This window comes from Maniola hyperantus, chromosome 12, assembly GCF_902806685.2.
Source record: "Maniola hyperantus chromosome 12, iAphHyp1.2, whole genome shotgun sequence".
NCBI classification, from domain to species: domain Eukaryota; kingdom Metazoa; phylum Arthropoda; class Insecta; order Lepidoptera; family Nymphalidae; genus Maniola; species Maniola hyperantus.
This window is the reverse complement of record NC_048547.1, coordinates 11063232-11090242: the sequence shown is the minus strand read 5'-3', so window position 1 is coordinate 11090242 and position 27011 is coordinate 11063232. Positions and strand designations below refer to the sequence as shown.

The following is a 27011-nucleotide window of genomic DNA, read 5'->3' as shown; positions in this document are numbered from 1 at the left end:
TTTATTGCTTATCGTCTTACCATAAAAAATGAAACAAGTCGATGACTAAATTGACCTTTTTATAATTTTTGTATGGGAAACCTGTTACGTTTAAAATAAGCGTTCAACGCTCGTTTAAGTTTTTTGTGGTAAGAAGGCATCGGGAAGGCCGCTAAAATCTAGGTGTGACGCGGACCCAAAACTCTGGCAACGTGGTGATGATTCCCTGTATTCTTTTCATGGGCTGCTTCAATGGCTTGCCGTCTGCCGTGGAGACGCTGAACGCTTGCATGAACGCGGCGAACACTTGAAACATCGACTGCCGGGCGAAAGTTTCTCCTGCGCAGAGCCTCTTTCCTGTGGAATTGTAAAATATTTGATCTAAGGTATTATAGCAAAGTTGTCGATGCGATTTTTAATTATTTCGATTCGCTTCGATATTGTGGCAATCGAAGCGAATCGAAGCAAAAAAGACGCACCATCTTTTCATCGTTTTTGTGGAGGTAGAAGTCAACATGCTTTGTAGGTATAGATTGTCATATCGTCAGGTTACCGAATAATGAGGTCGCTTCGATTCGCTTCGACTGAAGTTTTTTAGTGAAAAGCTCAAACTTTAAAGCCCAAGCTTAATAATATGGTTCTCTATGGTAAACTATTCATAAACCTGAACCCAAAGGGGCTATAATTACTTAAGATCTTTCACGTGAGACCTTGGGAAGGCCTGAAAAGTCAAAGAGCATCTAAGGAGTTAAGAACTTAGAAGGGTTTAGTTGTTTAGGAAACTTGAAATTGGTAGTACCATGTGACTTGAACCGCGAAGCTCGAAATCTGATTCTCGATCTTTCTCACTAAACAGGATTAGCTGGTCTGGTGCGAGGTGCGAGGTATTGGTACCGCGGTTCCTTACCTCCTCTGGCGAGCGGTATGATGAATAGATGGCCGTTTGCCTTGGTGAGCACCACTTACTTACCGGCCCAGTTCGTTACATAGCGATAATATGTATAATAATTATCAAAACATGTGTCATACGTTATTATTGCGGTTGCAACTTAAAACGAATACAACGATCGAATTTAAAGCTAGTTCTAATTATTTACTACGGAATAGTCTCGTTGAGGCTCAAAATCTGTGTCTGGAAATATGGAGTGCAGTAGTGGTTGTGGACGTCCTCTGACAGAACAGTACCTTATGAAGTGCTATTACTGTAAATCAGGCTATCACTGTGAGTGTCTGAATATTAACCCACAACAATATACGACGCTAACTAAGGACTATTTGGCCTCCTGGAAATGTCCCTCCTGCAGCAACGTTTCTCGCAGACACAAAGGAAGCCGTGATAACACTCCGGTACGTAATTCAGTTATTCCGCCTGCTGAGGAAACGAACACGTCATCCAAACTCATCGAACGACAGATGACTCGTCCCGAATTTGACTTGCGTAGCTTTACAAATGATCTCCAGAATATGCTACAAATATGGCGCAAAGAAATTGACGACAGCTTAAATAGAATCAGTGGCGATATCAAAAGTGCTTTATCTGAAGTACAGCTTGAAATGCAATCACTACGGACCGAGCAAGCTAACTTGAAGAGTAGTCTGGCCAGTGTAACTAAGGACATCGCCGAACTGCAATCATCGGCCCAATTTCAATCAGAGCAGCATGTTCATATTGAAAAAAAGGTACGTGACCTTGAAGAATTTAAGAAGGACGCGCTAGGAACAGGTAATCTCGTTTCTTCCCTGGAACATAAAATCGACTCCCTAGAACAACAGGCGAGGCAATGCAATATTGAGATTTGTAACGTACCTGACAAACGGAATGAAAATCTACTTTCAATCCTAGATGCTATAGGCTCGGCTATTAACTACCCAATCTCGAACAAAGATGTAATCTCGATTCATCGAGTCCCACATGCAAATCAACAAAACAATCGCCAGCCTAAAAACATAATTGTCAAATTTACCACTAGGATTCTGCGTGACAACATTCTGAGTGCTTTCCGAAAGGCTCGCGGAGTACGTAGCGAGCAGATAGGTATTCAAGGTCAGTCGCAAATTATCTATATGAATGAGCATCTTACTCTTAAGAACAAACGACTTTTTCGCGAGTGCCGTGAGGAGGCTAAAAGGCTCAAATATAAGTACGTGTGGGTCAAAAATGCAACTATCCTCGTCCGGGAAAATGATACCTCGCCAACATTTGCTATCCGATCCACTGGAGATTTTACTAAATTCAAAAGTCGAGGCGCTGACAGAATGGAAACCTAGTTATTATCGAATAAACAACATAGACATTTTTTGTGCACTTCGTCTCGATCATCATGCGATTACAGACCTTAATTACTATGCAATAAGGTTTACCTATTACTGGTTTTGTATGCATTGTAGGCGTAAATTTGAAAACATACCTACCTTACTGCAATTATTATCGATTGTCGCCAGTAAACATACTTATTACCTTGTATTTAAACTTTATTGCTGGTATAGCGTTTTTTGTATGACAACGTTAGTAAAAACATGTTCATTTTCTTATTTTTTAGCTAATATAATGTATTCTAATCTCATTCTCCGTAAAATAAACCATACTATTTGTAAATGTTATATTTATGTTACTTATAATTATAAAATATCAACTGTTAATAAACAATTGCATTGTAGTTACCATGAAATTATTCTTAATATGCGTGTCACTTGGTGTCTAAAAATAATAAAATTGTTTAGTAAGTTAATGCGATTCAAAAGTCTAGTTATTTTTATTTTATTAGCATACAGTAGGTAGTTTTAATGGATAAAGTTCTTTCAGTGTATTATCAGAACTGTCGTGGATTACGGACTAAGCTCCACACGCTTTATATGAATATACTTATGTATGACTACGATTTAATACTCCTGACTGAAACATGGCTAACTGATGACATATTTGACAATGAACTCATTGACTCGAGATATCACGTATACCGTTGTGATAGGAACCGAAAGGCGACAGGGCGGCGGGATGGCGGTGGAGTTATGATCGCGGTGCGTCGCTCGCTGGCTGCCACGCTTCTTACGCTGCCAATATCACAGTCGGCCGCTATGCTTGCTGTGCCACCAATAGGCTACTTGACAATTTTTTTAAGTTGGTCTTAAATGGTTAACCACAGGGTTATACTGTTGTTTACAAATGCATGACGTCAGAGCACAGATAATCTATCGGCCAAACATGGCCGACAGTGTTTTCACCTGTCTAAGAAAAATATTTTTTTAAATTAAAGTTTTACGGTTTTTAGGGCGCAAAAAAATATAGTGTTAATTTTTTTGATATAACAGGACAAATATTAACCATTTAAGACCAACTTAAAAAAATTGTCAAGTAGCCTATTATTGATTATTTGCTAGTCGAGTTACTCACTACAGCTGGCCGCCACATATTTGGTGTAACATATATTCCACCGAATCAGACCCATGATGTATACCTATCTTATTTTAATTACTTACAAGAAATTTTGCTGCTTAGCAATAATATACACCTTGCTGGCGACTATAACATGCCGACAATAAATTGGATTCGACACGGCGCGCATATGGAACCGCATTTAACTAATAGTAATTGTTTAACTAGTCAATATCTTTGTCAATTCATGACTACATTGAATCTATCACAATATAATTGTTTTGAAAATTATAATAATCATATTTTAGATCTATTTCTATCCAGTAACAATGATTGTAATGTATCAAAAGCACTTACTGCCTTGGTGCCACCTGATGGTCATCATCCACCTTTCTATGCACTATTGCCCTTTGCTAATAGACCACATATTCCTTTAAATACACATACATACTTCTGTTTTAAACAAGCTGAGTACTCAATTATTAATGAAGAGATACTTAACACCAACTGGGAAATACATTTTAAAAACAAATCTGCTGATCAAGCAGTCAGTTTATTCTATGAAATAATCTATGGATTCATACGTAAGTATATCCCATCTAAAATTATAAAGGCAAAGAGCTTCCCAGTATGGTTTAATTCATCCTTAATACATATATTTAAAGATAAAAAAAGGGCTTGGATGAAATGGAAAAAATATAATAATGTGTCAGACTATGAGGTGTTCTGTATACTTAGACTTCGTTTTAAAAAAGAATCAAAACGTCGTTACAGTGAATACATGAACATAGTAGAAGATAGTATTAAAGTCAATACACGCTATTTTTGGACATACTTTTCTAATGTAAAAAACAATTCCCGCATACCTTATAATGTATTTTATAAAAATAATATAGCTAATAACCCGATCGATGCATGTAATTTATTTTCTGACTTTTTTTACTCGGTTTTTGTTCCATCTACTCTTACGAATGACTTCGACATAGATAATATTGAATGCACTGGTAAAGATGAAATAGTATGTGACATTATCAGTCAAACTGTTATCACGGCTGAAAATGTAATGAAGGCTCTAAACAAGTTGGATGTAACGAAGGGATCTGGGTTGGATGATATACCTCCAATATTTTTCAAAGCCACTGCTACTACAATTTACAAGCCACTGCATATCTTATTCAGTATGTGTCTTAAGCAAGGCATATTTCCAGAAAAATGGAAAATGGCTCGCATAGTACCTGTACATAAAGGCGGATCCAAAAAGAATGTAGAAAATTACCGACCCATCTCTATCTTGCCTGTACTTTCAAAGCTCTTTGAGCGGCTTGTACACGATTCCATTTATCCATTGCTACATAATATTATAATTCCACAACAACATGGATTCGTGCAGAAACGCTCAACAGTAACCAATCTTCTTGTTTTTGCTTCACAGTTATTTGAAAATTTAGATAACAATAGGCAAACAGACTGCATTTATACAGACTTTCAAAAAGCTTTTGATAGAGTAGATCATAAACGCTTATTAGAAAAATTAGCTTATAACGGTATACGTGGTGATCTTTGGCGATGGTTTAAATCGTACATATCAAATCGTACTCAAAGAGTTATTATCAGTGGCCATCAATCAAAATTGGTTATGATTACTTCTGGAGTTCCACAAGGGTCAATTCTTGGACCTCTTTTATTTATTATATTCATAAACGATATTCATAAATGCTTTAAGCATAGTAATTTTCTACTATATGCAGATGATCTTAAAATATTTAAAACAATTGAATTACGAGATAATCATGACCATCTTCAGGCTGATTTAAATAGATTTACTAAATATTGTACAGAAAATAAACTTAATCTTAGCCTAAATAAATGTAAGCATATTACTTTTACTAAAAAGAGATCCGCTAGCGACTATACATATTCGCTCTGTGGAGAAAGTCTAGAGAAGGTTAGTAATATTAAAGATCTAGGAATAATATTGGATAGTAAGTTACACTTAGACACGCATATACAAACCATTGTAAATAAAGCTTTTAAAATGTATGGATTTATAATGCGGACCGGTACTAATTTCAGGAGAGTTGATACATATCTACATTTGTATAAATCACTGGTTCGCTCACAACTTGAATATGCTGTTTGTATCTGGAATCCCTATTATAATAAATATGTTAAGAGATTAGAAAATGTACAGAGAAAATTTCTACGGAGGATGCATTATAAATGTACGAGAAGCTACCTTCCTTATGACCAGCTTCTTGAAAAATACAATATACTTGACTTGCAGTCGAGGCGCAAACAACTTGAAGCTATGCTATTGTATGATCTGTGTCATAATAAATATGATTGTATTCCTTTGACTCGTAAACTTTGTTATAGAATTCCTGCCAGAAGTCATGTACGCAGCACTCTAACACACAAACTTTTTGCTACTTCAAGATGCCGTACAAATTCTGGTGAGAGATCACCACTATACAGAATGACACAGTCATACAATGCATGCTTCGGAAATATTGACATTTTTTCCTCTCGAGTGGGCTCTTTCAAGAAGCTGGTCATGAATTATCTTAGGAATAATATTGCTATATTACACTAAGCCTGTAGGATAATTAGAATTTAGATAGATGGTATGGTACTAATATATTCTTTATTTATATTTTATACTACATTTATATATTTTTACACATGTAAGTATATTAATTAATAATAATAATTATGTGGTTGACGTAGTGGGTAGCACGTATATTATTACTAAGTTATTTTATTACTGTTTTTTATCCAAGCACTGCGTGCTACTGTTTGTTGATCCGAATAAATAAAAAAATAAAAAAAATAAAAAAAACCAAGGTGGAACAGCCATTTTAACAGGTTTTTTTTACAGTAAGAAATAAAATTATTAAGTAATTATACTTATATTTTTTGTAGGAAGGATAGGTAGGTACCTATCTATTAATTTTGGTACCTATTAGTGGGTTTTGCAAGGATATTAAACTAACTATTTTATTCTTATTTTAAATTTTAACCTCTTTGGATTTTTGAGGCGGGCTAACTTGGAAGGGGTATGGCAGTTTCATTAACTTATTCAGTAACATTTTTTTTTTTTTTTTTTTATTCATTATAGGTAGGTATACGCTTGACCACAATCACACCTGATGGGAAGTGATGATGTGGCCTAAGATGGGACGCGTTTACCTAGAAGATGCCTATTCACTCTTGTAACATTTATTTTTCAGTAGGTAACTTTATAACGCAGCTTTATAGTATTACGATCTATGCAATATTTGTTTAATGTTTTTCGCAACCATTAGGTATTCGGTATGTATCCTCATTTATGACTGAATTATCCGCTCGGCAACATTGTAAATAAATAATTGATCGTTATCGCATAAAAAAACCTACGGTAAATGTTTCGAATTCATTTTTGCAACATCACAGTTGAATGAACGACCTGGGAAGGACAACGACTGCCCTTCTGCCAATACAATACCTACAGAGTAAAGTTTTAGAATTACTACTTAAATTTTTTTTTAAAGCCCGACTTGTATTGTCACTGCATGGAGACGGTAAATAAAGGTAAAGATACTGATCAACGACCACTATGCAGTTGGCACTACGAAGAATTAAATTATTCCTTGAGTATCCCAGGGGTACTGCACTAAGGAAGAAATTTAAGAAGTTCCAACAGAATCTTTAAAAAAGGTAAATCCACAAGGAGGAAGTCGCGGGAAAAAATGCAACCTAAGTACTACCAACCTATTGTAAAACGAGGAACTGACTGACTGACATACTTATCAATTTAACCGCTCAACTGCTGGGTCTAGAAACTTGAGATTTTGCATACAGGCTCAGAATACATAATAGTACAGGTATATAGGTAGATACGTTATCTCTATGACGCGGACTCTCAATAATAAAGGGTTTCAACAGGGTTTTTGTACGGGAGCAGCAGGGCCGGCTTAAGCATATTCGGCGCCGGGGTGCGAAAGTTAGTCTGCGCCCCACCCCCCCACTAAAAGTATCTTATAATTACCCGCACTCATATAATACTCACTCAGTACGCGACAGGTCGAGCTGGCAATCGGGGTCGAAATCATTTACTATTTAAATAGAAAAATATCTCGGAAAATAAGTAAAACCTTAGACAGCGCGGCGCGAGCAAAGCGAGTGCGATTTTTTTTAAATATCGCACAAGGGAGGTGCATATTTGTGTTTTTTTCGAAACTCCCGAAAATTAAAACTAGGCACCCCGAAACGGATAAATGGCGAGCGAATCGAGCGCGAAATTTTCCACAATATTGCCCATAGGAGGCATAAGTATATGTATTTGTTTCCTTTTCGGCACCGCCCGAAATCAAATCTAGGTAGATAGGTAAATTTATGGGTGGTCGGCTTGCGCCCCCTAGGACTCTGCGCCCGGGTGCACCGCACCCCTTGAACCCCCGGGTAAAGACGGCCCTGGGGAGTAGCAAATGTGGGCTCCATCGTAACTATAGGAAGATTTTTCTTTGGCCGGTTGTCATGTCCGTGGACCCAGCTGGTCCAACTGATTTGTCTTAGAGATTGTATACTTTAAGTGTACCTACGTAGTAAAAATTTTTTTACGATTGGCTCCGTAATGAGTTATTGAAGATAACTATAGGTATATGACGTGATATCATAGGTATATGACGTGACCCCAGCTGGTGTCTGTATGTGGAGACCGCCACATCTTCTAAATAGATTAAAATATTTTTAGATTCAGTTAAAGCTACTTTATTATAAAGGGTTTCTTACCGGCTCCAAAAGGTAGGGATTTATCCTTGGACACTTGCAGCTGCCCATCCTCGATGAAGCGCTCTGGCCTGAAGTTCTCTGGATCTCCCCAGGTTGCTTTATCGTGGTGTAAAGTGAGGTAGTTAAAGGAAACTACGCAGTTCTGAAACAAGATATCTACGTTAATCCTCAGAATACTAAATACTAATTGCGCCTTACAGGAAGGTACAAAAACTACTAAGTCATATTTACCAATGAAAAGCAACACAGCGTTGTAAGTGGTACTTATCTTACTATTTTTGACCAGTTTTGCAGAGGAACAACAACCGGTGTTCTTCAATTAGCCTCCACATTTTTACTAACAGGCAAATCATAAACAATTTAGTATTGCTTGTATGGGTTTTAAGCAAACATTAAAAAAATGTAGGAACATAGCAGCCGGTTTTCTATTCCATAAACATAATCATAATTTATTATTGCAAATGCATATTCCAGCTCTTAATATTAGCAAAAACCTGTGTAGTTTGTTCATTCACTCCAGCCTTTACCCTATATTCCGTGTCTCATGTCTCAACGCAACCTTGTATAGGAAAACAGCCTTTTACCGTACCTACCATAAAACAAAATTTTTTCGCGGTCTGCGAAACTTACTTAGCCATGATAGTTTTCCTTTAAAATTGATTATAATATATACTACTGTTGTGAATTTTTTCACGTTCCTATACATATACTACCATTTGGCTGATAGAGGGGGGGGGGACACTTGACTCTAATAAAAATTAGCACTATAAATCATCATATTTTACAAACGAATCTAGAAGTCGGAAAATAATGTTCCCACACCCACAGTATTGTTGAAAGACCTATTCAACGATACCCCATACTATGGGGTAGACGAGAAAAAAAAAATCATCCCCACTTTAGTTACATGTAGGGGAGCTACCCTAAAAAAATATTTATCAAAATTTTATTTCACCACTTTGTCAGCGTGATTGTTTAATCGATCCATGCTAAATTACAGACTTCTAGCACTAATAGTCTCACTAATAGAGATTAACCGAGGACGGACGGACATGGCGAAAGTATAAGGGTTTCTTGTTTACTACGGAACCCTAAAACACCTAGGTACCTATAGGTAGTTAGTTGGTAACATTACCACAATAATAATTGCAGGCAAGTATTTGTTACTCAAGTTATTATTTTTAATAATATTCTCATATTTATCGTGGGAAACTAATGCGTGTCAGGTCTGAACGCAGAACACGCATAGGTAACTTAAAAGGTAGAATTCCGTAGCTAAATAGGTTTGGGTAAGAACTGTGGTGGTCATTATTTCCGTGTTAAGTTTTTCTTAAAAAAAACCTCATAATTATTTTAATTATTTAATTTATTTTAAATTAGGTAAGTATAGTAACGAGGTGATAAGTACGTTATTACCATACTTACGTAATATAGGTACCTATGTATTATACTCGAGGTAGTAAATCAATTTATTTTTGCCACGCTTTTCATGTTCGAACCCTGAAAAATTATTAAAAAAAAGAATATGCCGCTGTGTAGCGGTAATAGGTTTCTTTAAGTGTACTTCAACCTATTGTACAGTACGCGGCAGAAAGTAATGTACATCGGCCTTTAGAATGACATTTCAGCTTTGGAAAGCGTTGTCTCTGTCACTCATACCTATATGCAGTTTTATCGGTCTCAATGATAGGGACAACGCTCTACAAATCTGCTATCTCCTTCTAAATGTCGATGTACATACATTACATTCTGCCGCGTACCGTACAGAGGTAGCCTTGCGTTTCGGGGATGGACATAGGCTACTTTTTATGCCAGAAAATCAAAGCGGGATTTAAAAACTAAATTCACGCAGATGAAGCCGCGGGAATCATCTAGTTTAAAATAATTACACATATCCTTTCAAGGTACGGTACCCTCGGTGCGCGAGTCCAACTCGCACTTCGCCGGGTTTTTTTTTATAAAAATAGATAAGCAGGTAGGTACCTACGCCCCACACAGGAAACTCACTAATTAAGCTATCTTTATCTACTCATTTATCTACTTATAGATATATTTTTAGTTTTACTGCTAGTTTTTTTTGGTATTGCCTAATATTTTTTTACGTAATCTACCTACTTCATAAGTACCTACGTACATAAATAAAAGGAGAAACAGACTGAGTGACATATACAGTTCAAACCACACTTTTACGAAAAACTGTGGTTCAAACTGTTATAGAGAGCCAGCGCGTGCCAGACCTTCCTTATTTTATAAAAGCTGAAAGTTCCTCTGCATCTCTGTATTTAGTATCTATAAACTTTCTACACAGCATTGTACCGGAAGAAGTGGAACTCGCTTCAAATCATGGAATTTAACTTTGTTCTTCTGGGAATAAAAACAATAGCTTGGCGGTACGGCTTTGCCGGTATGGTGGTAACTAGCCACGACCGTCTCCCACCAGACCAGACCAGTGACAATTATTTAGAAATTGTAAATTCCAAAACTATCCCCTGCCGGGAATCGAACACGGGACCTCCCACTTATAAGACAGCGTACCACAGCACTCACCGATTGACGGATTGACAAGAGGCTTCACTCCACAAGCAGTGGATGTCTATTGGTTGATAATGATAATGATGATGATCATGAGAACTAAACTCATCCATGCGAAAGTGTGGTACGTCTGCCAGGTAGCTTTTCGCGGCGATTCCGTTTAACCGATTGATCCGTTGAACCGGAGGTGGACACAGGTTATTTTTATCCCGGAAAATTGAAGAGTTCCCACGAAACTAAAAAAATCTAAATCCACACCGAAGAAGTTGCCGGGATTTTTAAAACCTAAATCCACGCGTCTACGAATTCGTAGGCATCGCCTAGTGTTTAATATAATACTTAGTGTCCAATGCGCCACAATCCTTCATCAAAACAGCCTGTATCTATCTGAGATCTAGGCAGATTAGATATGTAAAAATACTAAATAGAGAGATTTAAATTTTCGATGAATGCTACGTTGTTTCCCTTGAACTAAATGTTTGTTACAAAGATTACCTCAGGTATGTCATATCCCCCGAACTTTGAAGCCTTCATAGCTCGATGAGGCACTCCAAGTGGCACTAGTGGCTCATACCTCATGATTTCGCGGATGGACGCTTCGGTGTACGGCATACTAAAACAAATTAATCTTATAAGGTACAACGCACACCAGCAGAGAGGAGTGGAGCTGAGGCGCGGTATCTTTCTTAGTTATTCAAAGAGCTTTTATTTACTTTTTGGGGCTCGTAGCTCACATAGGCGAAACTAAGCGTGCCACGCCTTCTCTGCAATATATCATGGGCAACCCATCACTAGCCCACTTATGAGAACGGGTCTCCTCTACTCCACCTGTATGCGTTGGCTCTAAGACTTCATAAATACAAAATATAAAGAGTCTTTATCTCTATCTCTACATAGTATAAAATAAAGTCGCTTCCCGCGTCTGTATGTATGTATGTATGTATGAACGCGTAGATCTTTTAAACTACGCAACGGAATTTAATGCGGTTTTCACCAATAGATAGAGTGATTCAAGAGGAATGTTTATAAGTATAGTTTAATTCTCAAAAAATTAGAGATCCCTAGAGAAATTGAAATAATGTGAATTAGGTCGGAAAAAATCCTCTCATTTGAGAGTTTGAGGCAGGCAATGACACCTCAATGACACCACATTAGTATCTACATTGCACCCATGCGAAGCCGGGGCAGGTCGCTAGTGGTATTATAAGTAGTTAGATAAGAAACCTCGCGCTACTGCAGTTTGTGACAACAATTTGGGCCCATCACCGGCCCACTAGTGAGCACGGGTCTCCTTCTTTTAGTATGAAAGGGGTTGAGGTCATAGCCTTAACCCTAGCCTAACCATTGGCGCTAGCGAAGTGTGGATTGGCAGACAAATATTTATTTTCATTTTTCGTACTTTCGTCTGTCGTCTAGCGTGGGCATGCGGTCGCGTCCGACCACTCTGTCGATTTCTTCGTGAATTTTGTCTTGAATTTCGGGTTGCAGCAATAGCCTTTCGACCAAAAATGTAAGTACGGCCTGAACCGCGCTGGCCGCAGGAAACATGTAGTCAGTACAAACAAGCTGGAACTGGTGTTCTGTAAGAAAATAAATCATTCAAACCTATTCATGTAAAATAGTCTCAAAAACATCTCACCATGGATCAATATGTCGATCGATTCGTGTCGTAGCATTTAGATGGAGATCGATCTAAATGCTAGTTTAAAGATTTCAAAATCAATTCTTTCACACACAATTTCTTTTAAATTTTTTCTTTCACAATAATTCTTCACATATTTTTAGATTCATGCTCAATATAACATCTGAGCTAAAAACCGCTTTGAACCGCTCTTGTTTCACTCAGATGGAGTTTCTGAAAATCCTTCAAGCCAATTGTGGCTTTGTACCTACTAATTTGTGACAAAATATTGTATTTATGCAAGGTCCTTAGATATTAATGGAAACTTACAAAGATAAGTTATTGGCCAAATTAAAAATTCAAAGTCACCGTGTAGAGTTGAGCCACATGATCACAAAATAAATAAATATCTAGGCGAATATTATTACGGCAGTGGACCACGCGGTAACCAGTGACCACCCGTTGCTCGTACGCTTGCCTTGAGTTGCCCACGCGCGGGTGGTTTACGCGCGAGAACGATGCTTTGGCGGCGCACCGCTCCTCCTCCCTTCATTCTTATCCTTTCTTATTAACGTGTCGGTCATATCATTTTGATTTTAAAATGAATGAATAAAAGCTTATAGAGGATAACTTATATGTGGACCATGCGATGTCCACTCGTTAACCACGCAAGGTTCACAACGCGGCGCCCATCCGTGGATTAGCTGCTGTCGACAACTAATGGACGACGAGGCTTCGGTCGGGTGCCGGGTGGCTCTAAATGAGATAAGACCTCTAACCTGAAAATGTTGTTCGTTTCACAGTCTCTTGCTCTTCTTTCCACTTTCTAATGTAAACATCCAAAAAATGACGATCGTACGTTTGGTCATGCGTCGCCATTGCTTGCTTTATCAGTTTCTGTTAAAAAAGAAATCTGGGTTATTAACATATTGGAACAAAAATCTAAATAAGCCCTGGGCGGGTTTGGAACCCTCGGAGCTTTAATTTTAAGTACGTATTAATTATCACCACTAGGTATATCATATCATCTTACAAATAAAAATTTATGACCATCAGGAAGCCTAAAATTTTACCAATTCTGAATAAATAATTTAAGTTTGAGTTTGGGTTTGAAATCTTAAATATATAAAAGGAAAAGGTGACTGACTGATCTATCAACGCACAGCTCAAATTACTGGACGGATCGGACTGTTTGGCATGTAATCTGCAGATAGCTATTATGACGTAGGCATCCGCTAAGAAAGGATTTTTGAAAATTCAACCCATAAGGGGGTGAAGTAAGGGTTTGAAATTTGTGTAGTCCACGTAGACGAAGTCGCGAGCATAAGCTAGTAGTACTATTATACCTATAATCGTAATTAATTATTTTGATTAGTGTTCTTATTCATAAGGTAACTAAGTACACATGGAAGTTAAATTCTATAAAACAAAAACAAAAATTGGCCAAGTGCTAGTCGGACTCGTTTGGAGTGACGAATTGCGACGCTTTTTCCCGGATGTATCCGGCAGACTCGGGGCCACCTGAGTCGCGCCGGACTACGAGACCTCACATATCTTCATCGAACACGGCTGTCTTCGGGCGCGCCTGCAAGGGATGACGTTGTACGAGGGCCCGGCGCGGCGTGCAAGTGCGGCTTTGGCGACGAGGATAGGCACCATGTGCTGTGGGAGTGTCCCCTTTATGAGGACTTGCGGGTGACGATGTTAGATGGGATCGTACGCGGGGAAGCGGGGCCGGTCTTCTACACTGACCTCGTCTCATTGGCGGGGAACTACAACCGGCCACGGGAATTCGCGCACCATTGGCATAAGAAGCAAGGCAGTTCGGGGCGTACAGGTGCCAGGCCTGCACCACAAAGAAGCAGCAGCGGGGATCTCAGCTGTGCTAGTGACGTCTATCCCCCAAGGGAGAGAGTGACCATAAGGGACAAGGAGGAGACATAAAATAATTTGTAGGCAGTCAAGAAGGCGCCCCGGGAAAACGCCAAGAGCATGTACCGAACCGGGCGCCCTGCCGCGATTCGACCCATATACTTAACCGAGAGATTGGTGGGCAGAATCCAAAGTGTCACGTTTCCGGAATAAAAGCTATCAAACTCTATATCTAGCCACCAGTACCACTTTGATAGCTTATAATATCTTGGAAATGTGACACTTTGGATGATTATGTCAATACTTAATTATTGTTTGTGTTGATACCAGTACAGATTGATTTAGTACAGATTTTATACGTGATCGCACTAAGTTACTAGGCAGGCCTGGCTCCATACAAAAATATTCAAACCCTTTAATTTAATCTGCCATTACCTAGACTGCGTTTCCACTGAAGCGGAGCTGTGCGTGGCTGTGCGGAGACGTGTTCAAAAGACCAATCAGCTTATTGATATACCTAATGACGTGATAATTTTGTCACGTCATCTAACAATAATAAGTAATTGAAAGCACCTCCGCTCCGCTCCGCATGAGTGGAAACGCGCTCTTATTCTACACTTTCCTTCGTTTCTGGTGATCGTATTATAATACTTATTAACCCCTGCCAGATTCTGGCAGGAGGTTGCCACAACACTTAAGTGTCTGGCAATGCATGACGAGATTCCTAATAGGTAGGTACTTACTATTCTGAATATTTTATACTTTGACGTAAGATTTTTACTTACCTACTTGTTATCTCTCAAAGCCACCATGATCCAAACAATCATCTAAACAAACGTTCCTCCCAGTGTTGGGGACAATATGCAGAGAAACTTACAGCTTTTATAAAATAACGAAAGTCTGTTGCGCGCTGGCTCTCTCTCTATTATTATAATCACATTCTATCATTCTGTTCTATCACCTGTGTCAAACACACGTAGCCTTAATCAAATAAAAATACTTAGGCCTATATGAATCAAAGGTCGATATCGGTCAAAGCCTTACTTTGGCATTTTATTTAAAGTATTTTTTAATTCCTGCTTATCTGCTTATTACAGACTGGATACCGTTTTAAGGATTCCGTAACAAAATGGTAAAACCTTGGAACTCTTAATCATAATCAGAAGCGACATGATAAAAAGCTTGTTATTTTTAAGGTTCTGTACCAAAATGAAACCCTGGTATGGTACAACATTGTCTGTCGGTCTGCCTGTCACAGCTGCTTATTTTAGTAAAATACTTAAGTACTTATTAATGCTAGCGAATTGGATTTGTTTTAATAATTTACCTAAAAACTATTTAAGATCTATATCTCCTTTCAAGGTACGGAATCTTCGATACGCGAGTCTACTCGAACTTGTCCGGTATTAATTTATTTTTATGTGACAACTGATCTAAATTTATTAAATGATTTTAAGAATAAAAAACCAGTATCGTAAGTGGTTTGTGAGTTATAGGTTTGTTGTACTCGAGTTGAAAGGCTTTCTAAAAACAGGGCAGATCCCTTGTTTGGTCCTAAGTTTTTGGTTTCTATAGTTCCTGGTTGAAACTCATACTGTGTTACTGACTATGACAACAATCAAGACTTCTGTACCGTTAGTGCCAGATTTCATAGTTTTAAAAAACCGGCCAAGTGCGAGTCAGGCTCGCGCAATGAGGGTTCCGTACTACAGTCGTATTTTTCGACATTTTGCGGGATAATTCATAAACTGTGATACATAAAAATAAATAAAAATCTGTTTAATAATGCACAGGTGAAGACCTTTCATATGATACCCCACTTGATATAGTTATAGATTACTTAGAAAATTGAAAATACTAATTATTAGTTTAAGACCACAATTTGATTTTTTTTGTGTGATGCAACCCCAAATTCACGGTTTTAAGATTTTTCCCCAAATGTCAGCTATAAGATCTATCTACCTGCCAAATTTCATGATTCTAGGTCAATGGGAAGTACCCTGTAGGTTTCTTGACAGACAGACAGACAACAAAGTGATCCTATAAGGGTTCCGTTTTTTCTTTTGAGGTACGGAACCCTAAAAATAAGTACCTATATATTTTTTTAACTCTGTGACTTTGGCTTGGCAAAACAATATGATTCAACATTTGTTACAACATGTCCAATGGGAACCTCAGCGTACATGGCGCCAGAAGGCATGCATAGCTCTATCACACAGAAAATCGACCTTTTCATTTTCGGTATAGTAGTTTTGGAATTACTAACTGGTTTGAAACCTATTGTCGAAAATGATGGAGAAAATATTATTAACATAAAACATTATGTTGAAGAGAATGTTGTGAGCAATGACATTACGCCGTTATTGGATCGTCGTCTTAACTCGTCATGGCACCGATTCTAAGCACAACCTAATTTTAGAGTATTCGCACCCTCTTCTTACTATTGTAATATGAAAAGGACAGAAGCAGTTTGACATTTCTAAATTTAATTTTTAGATGGTAAAACCCGTGATTTTAGCACGCACTCGCGAACCTACTGTTTAAATTTGTATTGTGGCTAATTCTGTTGTACACAATCTCTAAACTAAACTAAAATGGCACGTCTAAATCTATTGCTATCCCTTTCATAATGTTGCTTGCGGAAAAGGAGAGCAATAGATTTAGACCTGTTAATTTAGTTTAGTTTAGAAATGGTGTACCAAAGAATCGGCCTCATTGTGCACTAAAATTTAGAGTCTTTAATTAATGTGAAAGTCATGTTCCGTTCCTTTTTTAGCATTAGTAAAAAGAAAAGGATGCAGATACTCTAAATTTAGTTTAGAGAGAGACTAGAGAATCGGGATTGTTATTCTGGTTACGAAACTAACCCTAAAAATTAACTTACTTTTCCGTATACTTTTTTATTTCATTTTATATTAAATCACTAGCTTATGCCCGCGACTTCGTCCGCGTGGACTACACAAATTTTAAACCCCTATTTTACACCCTTAGCTTTGATCTTTAACTATGAGATTTTAACATGAGCTTAAGACACTTTTTTACCCCTTTAGGGGTCGTATTTAGAAGAATCCTTTCTTAGCGGACGCCTACGTTTTAATAGCTATCTGCTTGCCGAATTTTAGCGTGATCCGTCCAGTAGTTTGAGCTGTGCGTTGATAGATCAGTCAGTCAGTCAGTCAGTCAGTCAATCAGTCAGTCAGTCAGTCACCTTTTCCTTTTATATATATAGATATAGTTATTGATGCAACTACTTCGCATTTTAAACACTTTTTCTTTTTTTAAAATTCTCTTTCATCTTCAAAAAAACTACCATTAAAAGCATTGAATTCAATTGATTCCATTATAATTTGTAAATAAAATATTCCGTTTGTAAGAAGTATGAAGTTACGAACTGATTTGACGATCACCAATGGCGCCAGCACTGGTTAACGTAAACGTAACTTTTTAACGAACGTTAGCGCTAATAGATGCTGAATCAACGCTTTTTCTTTTCTTACGTTCGTTAGCGCCATATTTAAAGGTTACGTGTCCATCAAAATTTGTTGAAACAACCGGCCCTTAGTCTATAAATTGGCCAAAATGTGTTTAGAGTATAACAGGAAAAGTAGACCTACTATTGTTGAAGCTCGTGATATTTTGACTAGAATCTTGTTTTAATAGCACATACTTACCGTGGGCTTCAAAGTTCAAACTAGAGGTGTCAAATATTAATTGAACCATTAATTAGAGAGAGCCAGCGCGTGCCAAAGCTTCGTTATTTCATAAAAGCTGAAAGTTTCTCTGCGTATTGTCCGTGACACTTTTCAGGGACTGAACGATCAGCGACTATGAAGTTTGGATCATGACTTTGGGAGATAACACGTAATAAAGGTGTAAAAAATCTTACGTCAAAGTATAAGGTCTAATTTTTTATACTTATTTTATTCGGATTAGCATTAAAAATCATGTCAAACACCTGTTATCTCCCAAAGCCACCATGATCCAAACTTCATAGTCGCTGATCGTTCCTCCTTATGTTGGGAACAACACGCAGAGAAACTTTCAGCCTTTATAAAATAACGAAGTTCTGGCACGCGCTGGCTCTTAGTCCAATTTAATTTATTGAATAAATATTAATGAGAGGCTTGAATAATCCATACTAATATTATAAATGCGAAAGTGTGTCTGTCTGTCTGCTAGCTTTTCACGGCTCAACCGTTCAACCGATTTTGACGAAATTAGGTACAGAGGTAGCTTGCAAACTGGGGCAGGACAAGGCTACTTTTTATCCCGGAAAATTTAAGAGTTCCCACAGAATTTTTAAAAACCTAAATCCACGCATACGAAGTCGCGGGCATCAGCTACTTTCCATATTATATTTATTATATATTATAATTATACCTAACTAGCGCGTTCATTTTAGATAGAAATAATATTTTCCCCCCAAGTGAGATGCAGTCAAACGCTAACTTTTGATCGAATGAATAAAGAAGCTATCCTGACTTTCACATTCTTTGTCTATCACTTACGTCAAAGAAATCCAACAATGCCTGGTTTCCCTTCCTCATGTCCCTGTAGCCACTGTAGCCGGGTAGAACATCTTTCAGCCACGGCGTCAAAGTTATAGCACCTCCGAAATCGTTCGATCCTCGCTGGAAGAGCAGGACCTCTCTGGCTAGGTCCCATAGAACTTTGTACTCGGACCTGGGGAATGTGGTGCGCGCGAAAATGTGCACCATACCATTCATAAATGGTACGGCAAAGTAGTTCTGCAGGCATATCATGTCGCCTTTCACCAATTCCTGGAAAAAGATTAACTAAAATAAGTAAGAACCATGTTAGAATTTTATCTAAGTGGTCTGAATTGCGTAAGGTCGCTGGTTTAACCCCACCCGTTGCACTATTGTCGTACCTAGGTACTCCTAGCACAAGCTTTAAGCTTAGTTGGACGGGAATGGAAAATCATCATCATGATCAACCCATCACCGGCTTACTACAGAGCGCGGAAGGGTTTTGGCCATAGTCTACCACGCTGGCCATGTGCGGATTGGTAGACTTCACACACCTTTGAGAACATTATGGAGAACTCTCAGGCATGCAGGTTTCCTCACGATGTTTTTTCTCACGGTGCGGTAAACCAAGTGATATTAATTTAATCATATAAAACGCACATAACTCCGAAAAGTTAGAGGTGCGTGCCCGGGATCGAACCTCCGATTAGAAGGCGGACGTCCTAACCACTAGGCTATCACAGCTTATTTTATTAGAATGGAAAATATTAGTCATGAATTAACATGGCTAATATTCTTTTAAAAAAATATCCAAACTACTTACATTTTCAGCTGGATATTTAGGACCATTTCTCGCCATATCGATCATTTCCTTAGTTTCATTAGCGACGACAGTCTCCAGGCTCTCCGCTCGTCTGCCGAAGCCGTAGTCTCTCATGTACCGCAGCGAGAACCTTCTCTGCACGTGCCAGAAGTAGCCGTCAGTAAAGAAGATTCCTGTAAAATATAAAAAAAAACTTCATTGAATAACGAGTAACAGAACAGTAAATCGGCTTCAAAATACACATAATGTGTATGGTCCGTAAAAAATGATTTCCTATGCACCATTTTAACCCTATGGGCGTTTGTGCACTCATCAGTGAAATCACAGATTCCGTAAAAATACGAATCGAATGAGTACGTTTTTGTATGACAGCCATTTCGAAAAATCATGGATACGAATCGAATACGGATGAGTGCACAAACGCCTTATGGGTCAACTGTCATGTCAAAAGTACGGTTTGCCTTTGAAATAAGGACTAAAATCGTACTTTTGACTTTGATATGATATAATTGACTGAATTGACACAAAGTTAAAGTGGCGCGCGAGAAGTTCAATTTTACGCATTATAGGTAGGTAACTACTTAATAATATGAGATATTTGTATTTAAAATAAAACTAGCCTTTAATATTATACATGTGGAAGTGTTTTTATCTGTCGGTCTTTTCATGGCCCTTCACGAGGACGTAGATTACTTTTGATCCCGGAAAATCATAGTTTCCACCATTAAGTCTATTATATGGTTTCCACGGCATTTTTAAAAACCTGGATGAGGTCGCGAGCATAACCTATTTATGTACCTAGTAGGTACCTACTTAGTTCATACTTTCATAGATATACTCGTAGGTACAGAGTACAGACTACGATTTAGTTAGGTACAGTACAGAGTGCAACTACACTCTACAGCCCCTATACAGGCATGATGCAGTATTGTACAGCTGACCTAAATAAGACAATATTTTAGAAGGGTTTTTAATGTATTTGATTTTTAGGGTTCCGCACCTCAAAAGGAAAACCGGAACCCTTATAGGATCACTTTGTTGTCTGTCTGTTCGTCTGTCTGTCAAGAAACCTACAGGGTACTTCCCGTTGACCTAGAATCATGAAATTTGATAGGTAGGTGGGTATTATAGCTGGTATTATGGGAAAAATCTGTAAACCGTGAATTTGTGGTTACATCACACAAAAAAAATTAAATTGTGGCCATAAACTAATAATTAATATTTTCAATTTTGTTAGTAAGATAACTATATCAAGTGGGGTATCATATGAAAGGTCTTCACCTGTGCATTCTAAAACAGATTTTTATTTATTTTTATGCATGGTTTTTGAATTATCGTGCAAAATGTCGAAAAAATAAGACTGCAGTACGGAACCCTCATTGCGCGAGCCTGACTCGCACTTGGCCGGTTTTTCAGTAAGTATTGACAGATTTTGCAGTTTCGAGCGACGCGGACGACGGTATTTTAGAACAGCTGCTGAACTCAAAATGATGGATGATCGATGCATTAGCACTAAACACGTCTCGATATTATAGTTATCATATTCTATTCCTTTTAACTGCTAAGGTCAAATTACAAGATAATCATTTATATTATAACGTTTTGTTTTATTGTTTATCTTCTCAATGCGAGGCAGACGCTATATCAAAGGTTAGTTTTCTGGTTCACTGAAATAATAAACATAATTACCTACCTTACCTACTTTATATGTATGAAATGCGATGTAAAGGAGATGGACAAAAAATGTTTGGACGCGTGCCCCAGAGATGATAATATACATATATGTGCCATTTAATAAATGTATATACCTATGTGCCATTTAATAGTAAATCCCTAAAAATGTTCTATTTTAAGAAAAAAAAGTCACATGTTTTTTTTGCAGTCGTGGCATTAAGTTTGTGATAGGCAAAGTTCAGCTTGGGGCTTTTGTCCATTTCGTTTGTACGAAAAGTTATTACAGTGCAAACAATAATGAAACCGCATGAACTTGGAATAGATACTGCAAGTAAAGACTGCCCAGGCGTGCCTGAAAGGACTTTCGAGCCAAGTGCCTATTTTATTTTAATTTCTCTTTCAATATTATCCATTTTTAGAGTTCCGTACCTCAAAAGGAAAAAGGAACCCTTAATGATCACTTTGTTGTCTGGCTGTCTGTCAAGAAACCTACAGGGTACCTACTCTCCGTTGACCTAGAACCATAAAATTTGGTAGGTAGGTAGGTCTTATAGCACACATAAGGGGAAAACTCTGAAAACCGTGAATTTGTAGTTACATCATTAAAAAATTAAAATGTGTTAATGAAAAAATAATTAGTGTTTTTAACTTTCAACGTAAGGTAATTACATATATCAAGTGGGGTATCATATGAAAGAACTTTACCTACCTGTAAATTCTAAAACAGATTTTTATTTATTTTTAGGCATAATAGTTTTATATAAATCTATAATTAAGTAGTATAAATCTCTCGTGCAAAATGTTGAAAAAAATACCGTTCTCCCCCTTTATCTTCAAAGTTTACCCATTGAAAATCTGAAATACTCTATGTAGGAAAAATAAAATTAACTTTTGGCTTATTAGCGCGTGGTACCTAATTGAAACATTTGAACGGGCTAATCTTCGGAACGGCTGAGCCTATTTTGACGGGACTTTCACAGGCAAGTAGAGAATTAATCAGGGAGTAACATAGGTTACTATTTTAACCGACTTTCAAAAAAGGAGTTGTGTTTTTCTACCCATAGGTATATGTAGGTAGGTACACCGTAATTTCCGAGATTTCTGTACCGATTTGAGTAATTTTTTTATCGATAGAGAAGCTTTGCGACATTGTCCCATAGAAAATTTGGATTCCGACTCCTGAATCCTGATGCTGTACCGGCTGTACGGGACCTGACCACAAAAATTGATGGGATTTAGAAACTGTCTTGGTACCTACTAAGTAAAGACTTTTTGAACTCGAGGACCAAAAAATCGTGGTGATGAACCCACGGAATTTCTAAAGAACTATGCATTTAATCAATATTTTTACGAAATTTGGTACCTACTGAGATATCTTGCATCTCGGGGACGGGCTACTTTTTGTCCTGGAAAATCAAAAGATCCCACGGGTTTTTAAAAACGCTAATCCACGCGGGCGAAGGCGCGGGCATCAGCTAGTATACATTACATTCTTGCAAGAGATAACTTAATAAGAATGTGATCCAAATTCCAAATGCGGTCGTTTTAAGGTTAGATGCAAAATTGTGGATATAACATAGATGTGTGTATGTAGATGTGTAATGTACTTACGTAACACACCTACTACTTTCTTGCAAATTTTTTTTCAAAGAATATTAGCCGTGATAATTATGACTAATATTCCCCTTTCCCCTCCAACTAAGGGAAAAGCTTGTGCTAGGAGCTGGAGGTGAACCGGCAACCTTTCGGAATTTAGTCCGCTCCTTAACCGTTGAACTATTGAGGCTCTAAATATTATAATTCTCTAAATATTATATTTAAATGTCACCAAGTATAGGTAACATTGTTATCTGTTTAACTATTAGGTACAATACAAGTAAACAATAGCTGCGTTTAATAGCCTATTATTATATTGCTTGACATCGATTTTAACCCTACAGATAATTATGCAACTAGCGTGGCCCCTATAGACCCTCTCGCTCAAGCAGAGGTACATACTTGTGAAATGCTATTCCTTCTATTTTATTTTTACGTTCGTTTCGGCTATTGTAACCTCGTATACTGCAACCCACCATTGCACAATAACTTCAAAAAGAAAAATTCTATTCAATTTTTAAAACAAATCAATTATTTCTTTAAAATACTTGAGTCAACATAACCTCACAAGTCACATCACGTTATTTGTCAAGATCTCAGAAAATACATCTTGACAAACAAAATTGAATTTTGGTAATCCCTCCCCCTGACCGACTTTCAAACATTCCACTCGAGTGCAACTACTACTTACTATACTAATCTGCCCCAACGAAGCAGGAACAGATTAGTATAGTAAGGTTATATAAAAAACTTACCAAGCTTTTTCCAATACGAACGCAGCCGTGCTATAATAATGTCCAAGCGTCCATCGAAATCCTCATGGTACAGGCCTTTCTTGATCAGTTCTGGGTCGTCAATCACGATGGTCGCGTAGGGGCCGAGGTAGAAGCCGAGAATCTTCGTGTTGTAGTCCTTGGCCAGAGTTCTCAATGAGCCACCCAGGTTGTTTATTTGCCTCATAAGAACTATCCAATATGCGCCATACAAGGGTAGACTTGGTGGTCCTGTAATAATGTAAGTGTAATTTTTTGACAGGCTGAATATATATCTATAGACTAGCGCTAAGCTGCCATCAGACCTGCTGGCAAGTAATGACGCAGTCTATAGAGCGCGCTGGCCTAGAAGATGCCTATTCACTGTTGATTTAAAGAAACTGAAGCCGGTAGGGTGTTTCATATCTTAGCGTGTTCAAATTAGGAACGAGGAGGCATATCGCTTCGTACGTATGTACGTGGAATTTTGATTGCGTACGGGCACACGAGCCTGCAGAACGTAGGATACGTTTAATATTATAAATGTGAAAATTTGGATGGTTGGATGTTTATTACTCGTTCACGCCACAATGACTGAACCGATTTGGCTGGGAATGGAGATAGCTTGTACCCTGATATTAATTAACACATACCTAAGCTACATATCATCCTGCAAAATTAAGAAGTCCTCATGCTATTTCTAAAAATCTAAATCCGTGCGGACGAAGATTCCGAACCGGCCGGGTGGTAGAGCTATAAATAAATCATAGCTAATAAATAAATCATACTTCCTTTATTTTGCTAGAATACAATATGTAACAATAGTAGTAAAAGTTTTACGGTAAGTAAGTATTATTATAAGTCACAGACTACGCGACAGGCAAAGATGGCAATCGGGGAGAAAACGCCCCGCACACCCGGTGCGGGCGAGCGCGGGGTGACGTGAAAATCTAGTGTTTACTAAACAAATACATTATGGTCGCGCGCAGTGGCTGATTTATACATACTTATTTTCCATTAGGCTGATAAATATTTGCCAACCTCTTCAGTTATCAGTTCTCAGTTTATTTTGCAATTCAACAAGCTAGTACAAAATGCACAAAAAAAGAGTTTTTCTGAGTTAATCAAAGGTCATTACGAATATATAGTACAGGGTAGTGAGTTAATGTATAGTAATATAATGCTATTTACACATGATTTACACAATGAATATCATCATCATCATGATCAACTCATCGCCGGCCAACTACTGAGCAGTAGCACGAGTCTCCTCTCAGAATGGGTTTAGGCCATATTCTTCTTCGCTGGCTAGTGCGGTTTGGCGGATTTCATACACCTTTGAGACATTATGGAGAACTCTCAGACATGCAGGTTTCCTCACGATGTTTTTTTCCCAGTAATGTACATTCAGTGAATGTACCTCATAAAATAATCTTTATTGCTCACAAACAGTTTAAAAATAATAAAGATTTTTGTACGATTTTTTGCTGACAAAATCATCGATGATATTGTCGTAAGCAGTAGCACGCAATATAAACTTGTTTTTATGATCTGTGGTCGTAAGTCATCTTGTCTTTAATTAATTTTGACTCAATGCACAAAATACGTACGTCATACTTAAACTTATCTATAAGAGAGATTTATTATATGAATGTTTTACCGACTCTGTTTTCGAAAAATCGTAGAATAGACTTGCCAATGATCCAGAATCTGGTTTTTTTATCAAAATTCCTTCCAAAGGAAGTATGGCTTTAAAAATGTACCTTCTCCTTTTTGTCCTTTATTCCACGCTATATGGGGTCGGCACAACATGTTTCTTCCACTGACTTCTGTCGTACGTCAACACATTATCCACCCTTTTTACACACATATCCTCTTTCACACAATCCATCCTTGTTTTCTTTGGTTTTCCATGGGTTTTCCTCTCTTCTTTTTTCCCTCTACATGCATATTTAACATTCTTCTAGTCTAGTGACATGATTTTCTTCTCTCCGCATTACATTCCCATACCAAGCCAACCTATTACCCCTCATCTTTTCTACTACGCGCTACTTACAAAATGTACCTACCTATGCATCTTTAAACTAGGTAAGTTAGTCTCTCAGGTTATAGCGACAATAAAAAAATCTGTGGAAAGAACAGTGACAGAATTTCTATAGAACCGTGACGTGACCCGTATGCTTTATGGAGCATTTTGTTGCTGTTTCATCACTGATAACTAAACATAGGTATTAACACCTCTAGAACTTGCGGTTTTTCATTAAATCTAAGTTTAAGTCACAACGATTCTAGGTTATATGCAATTTACCTATAATATTGTAAAACTAAATGGAAAACTAATAAAATCATCCGCAAGTTTAAAATCATACTTAATTTTTAATTTTTAAGTGGTTATTTAATACTAGGATAATTATCATTAATTTATATTGTGTGTAAATTGGTGGGCCAGGATCTGTCATTCTCCTTTCAACTCTCTACCTATTTACTTATTCAAGCTACTAGGGTTCACGAGATACAGCCGCGACAGATAGACAGACAGACGGGTGATAATAGGATTCCATTGACTTCCCTTCGGGTAAGAATCCCTAATAATGTACGCATTTAATTGAAAAACTTTAAATATATCCAAACCTATTAAGAATAGCTAATAATTATTAAGAAATAGGAATGATTATTTTTCAACAAAGGTACTTACCGGGTGGGAAATTATCACCAGGCTTTATATATGCATTTTTGTACCAGCGCACACATAAAAATATTATTAACAATATCGCTATGGCCACACCAATCATTTTGCTCGAGCACTGACGCCACACTGATTACTACTGTTGGTAATATATAATTTTAAAAGCAGTAGGTATATTATAGCTGCATTATCAATTTGTCGATTTGGTTTTCAAGTAAGAACTGCGAATATAAGTTCCTACTAAGATACAAAAACAAAGCGTCTAGTCTAATCTTTTCGCTTAACTAAGTGGTTCAGTCAATAGCAAATGAGGTAGCATAGCTGCACTAATAGACCAGCTTTCGAATTACCGGTTGGAAACCTTTAATGAGACTATTTAAAATTAGCACAGACTTTTTATTTCTGACTTATATTATTTCTTAAGTATGTATTGCCACCAGTACCTACTATTATGTATTCTGTATTTCTGAGCTATTGCTAAGATTATGTTAATAATATTCCCTTATCATCATCATTATCAACTGATAGACGTCCAACTGTTGGAGATAGGTCTCTTGTAGAGACTTCCAAACACCACGGTCTTGCGTCGCCTGAATCCAGCGGATCCCTGCGACTCCTTTGATATCGTCTGTCCACCTAGGTCCTAGTGCGGAGTCTTCCAACTCTGCGCTTTCCAGTGCGAGGTCCCCATTCTAGCACCTTAGACCTATTCCCGTACCTACCTAAGTATATTGAGTCCTAAATTCTTTTCTACCAATCGTTGTAGAACGATAAAATTTAATTCTTGGATAAAACAAGAACAGTCAATTATATTTTTTACATAAAATATTTTTACGTTCTTTT

The 27011-nt window shown here is 37.6% G+C and overlaps 2 protein-coding genes across 2 annotated transcripts; one reads left to right on the top strand and one right to left on the bottom strand.

The window, feature by feature from the left end:
* Positions 1-141: 141 nt before the first annotated feature.
* Cyp304a1 (Probable cytochrome P450 304a1) lies at positions 142-26322 on the bottom strand. The gene is made up of 9 exons (XM_034973784.2): positions 26178-26322; positions 23486-23734; positions 19461-19633; positions 18656-18928; positions 13055-13172; positions 12054-12234; positions 11150-11267; positions 8123-8264; positions 142-336 (listed from the first exon to the last, which is right to left on the bottom strand). Exons 1-9 carry the CDS (start codon positions 26272-26274, stop codon positions 152-154), a joined length of 1536 nt encoding a protein of 511 aa, XP_034829675.1. The 5' UTR covers positions 26275-26322; the 3' UTR covers positions 142-151.
* On the top strand, positions 1118-2410 carry LOC138403107 (uncharacterized). Its single transcript, XM_069502282.1, has one exon. It carries the CDS (start codon positions 1120-1122, stop codon positions 2245-2247), a length of 1128 nt encoding a protein of 375 aa, XP_069358383.1. The 5' UTR covers positions 1118-1119; the 3' UTR covers positions 2248-2410.
* Positions 26323-27011: the final 689 nt, after the last annotated feature.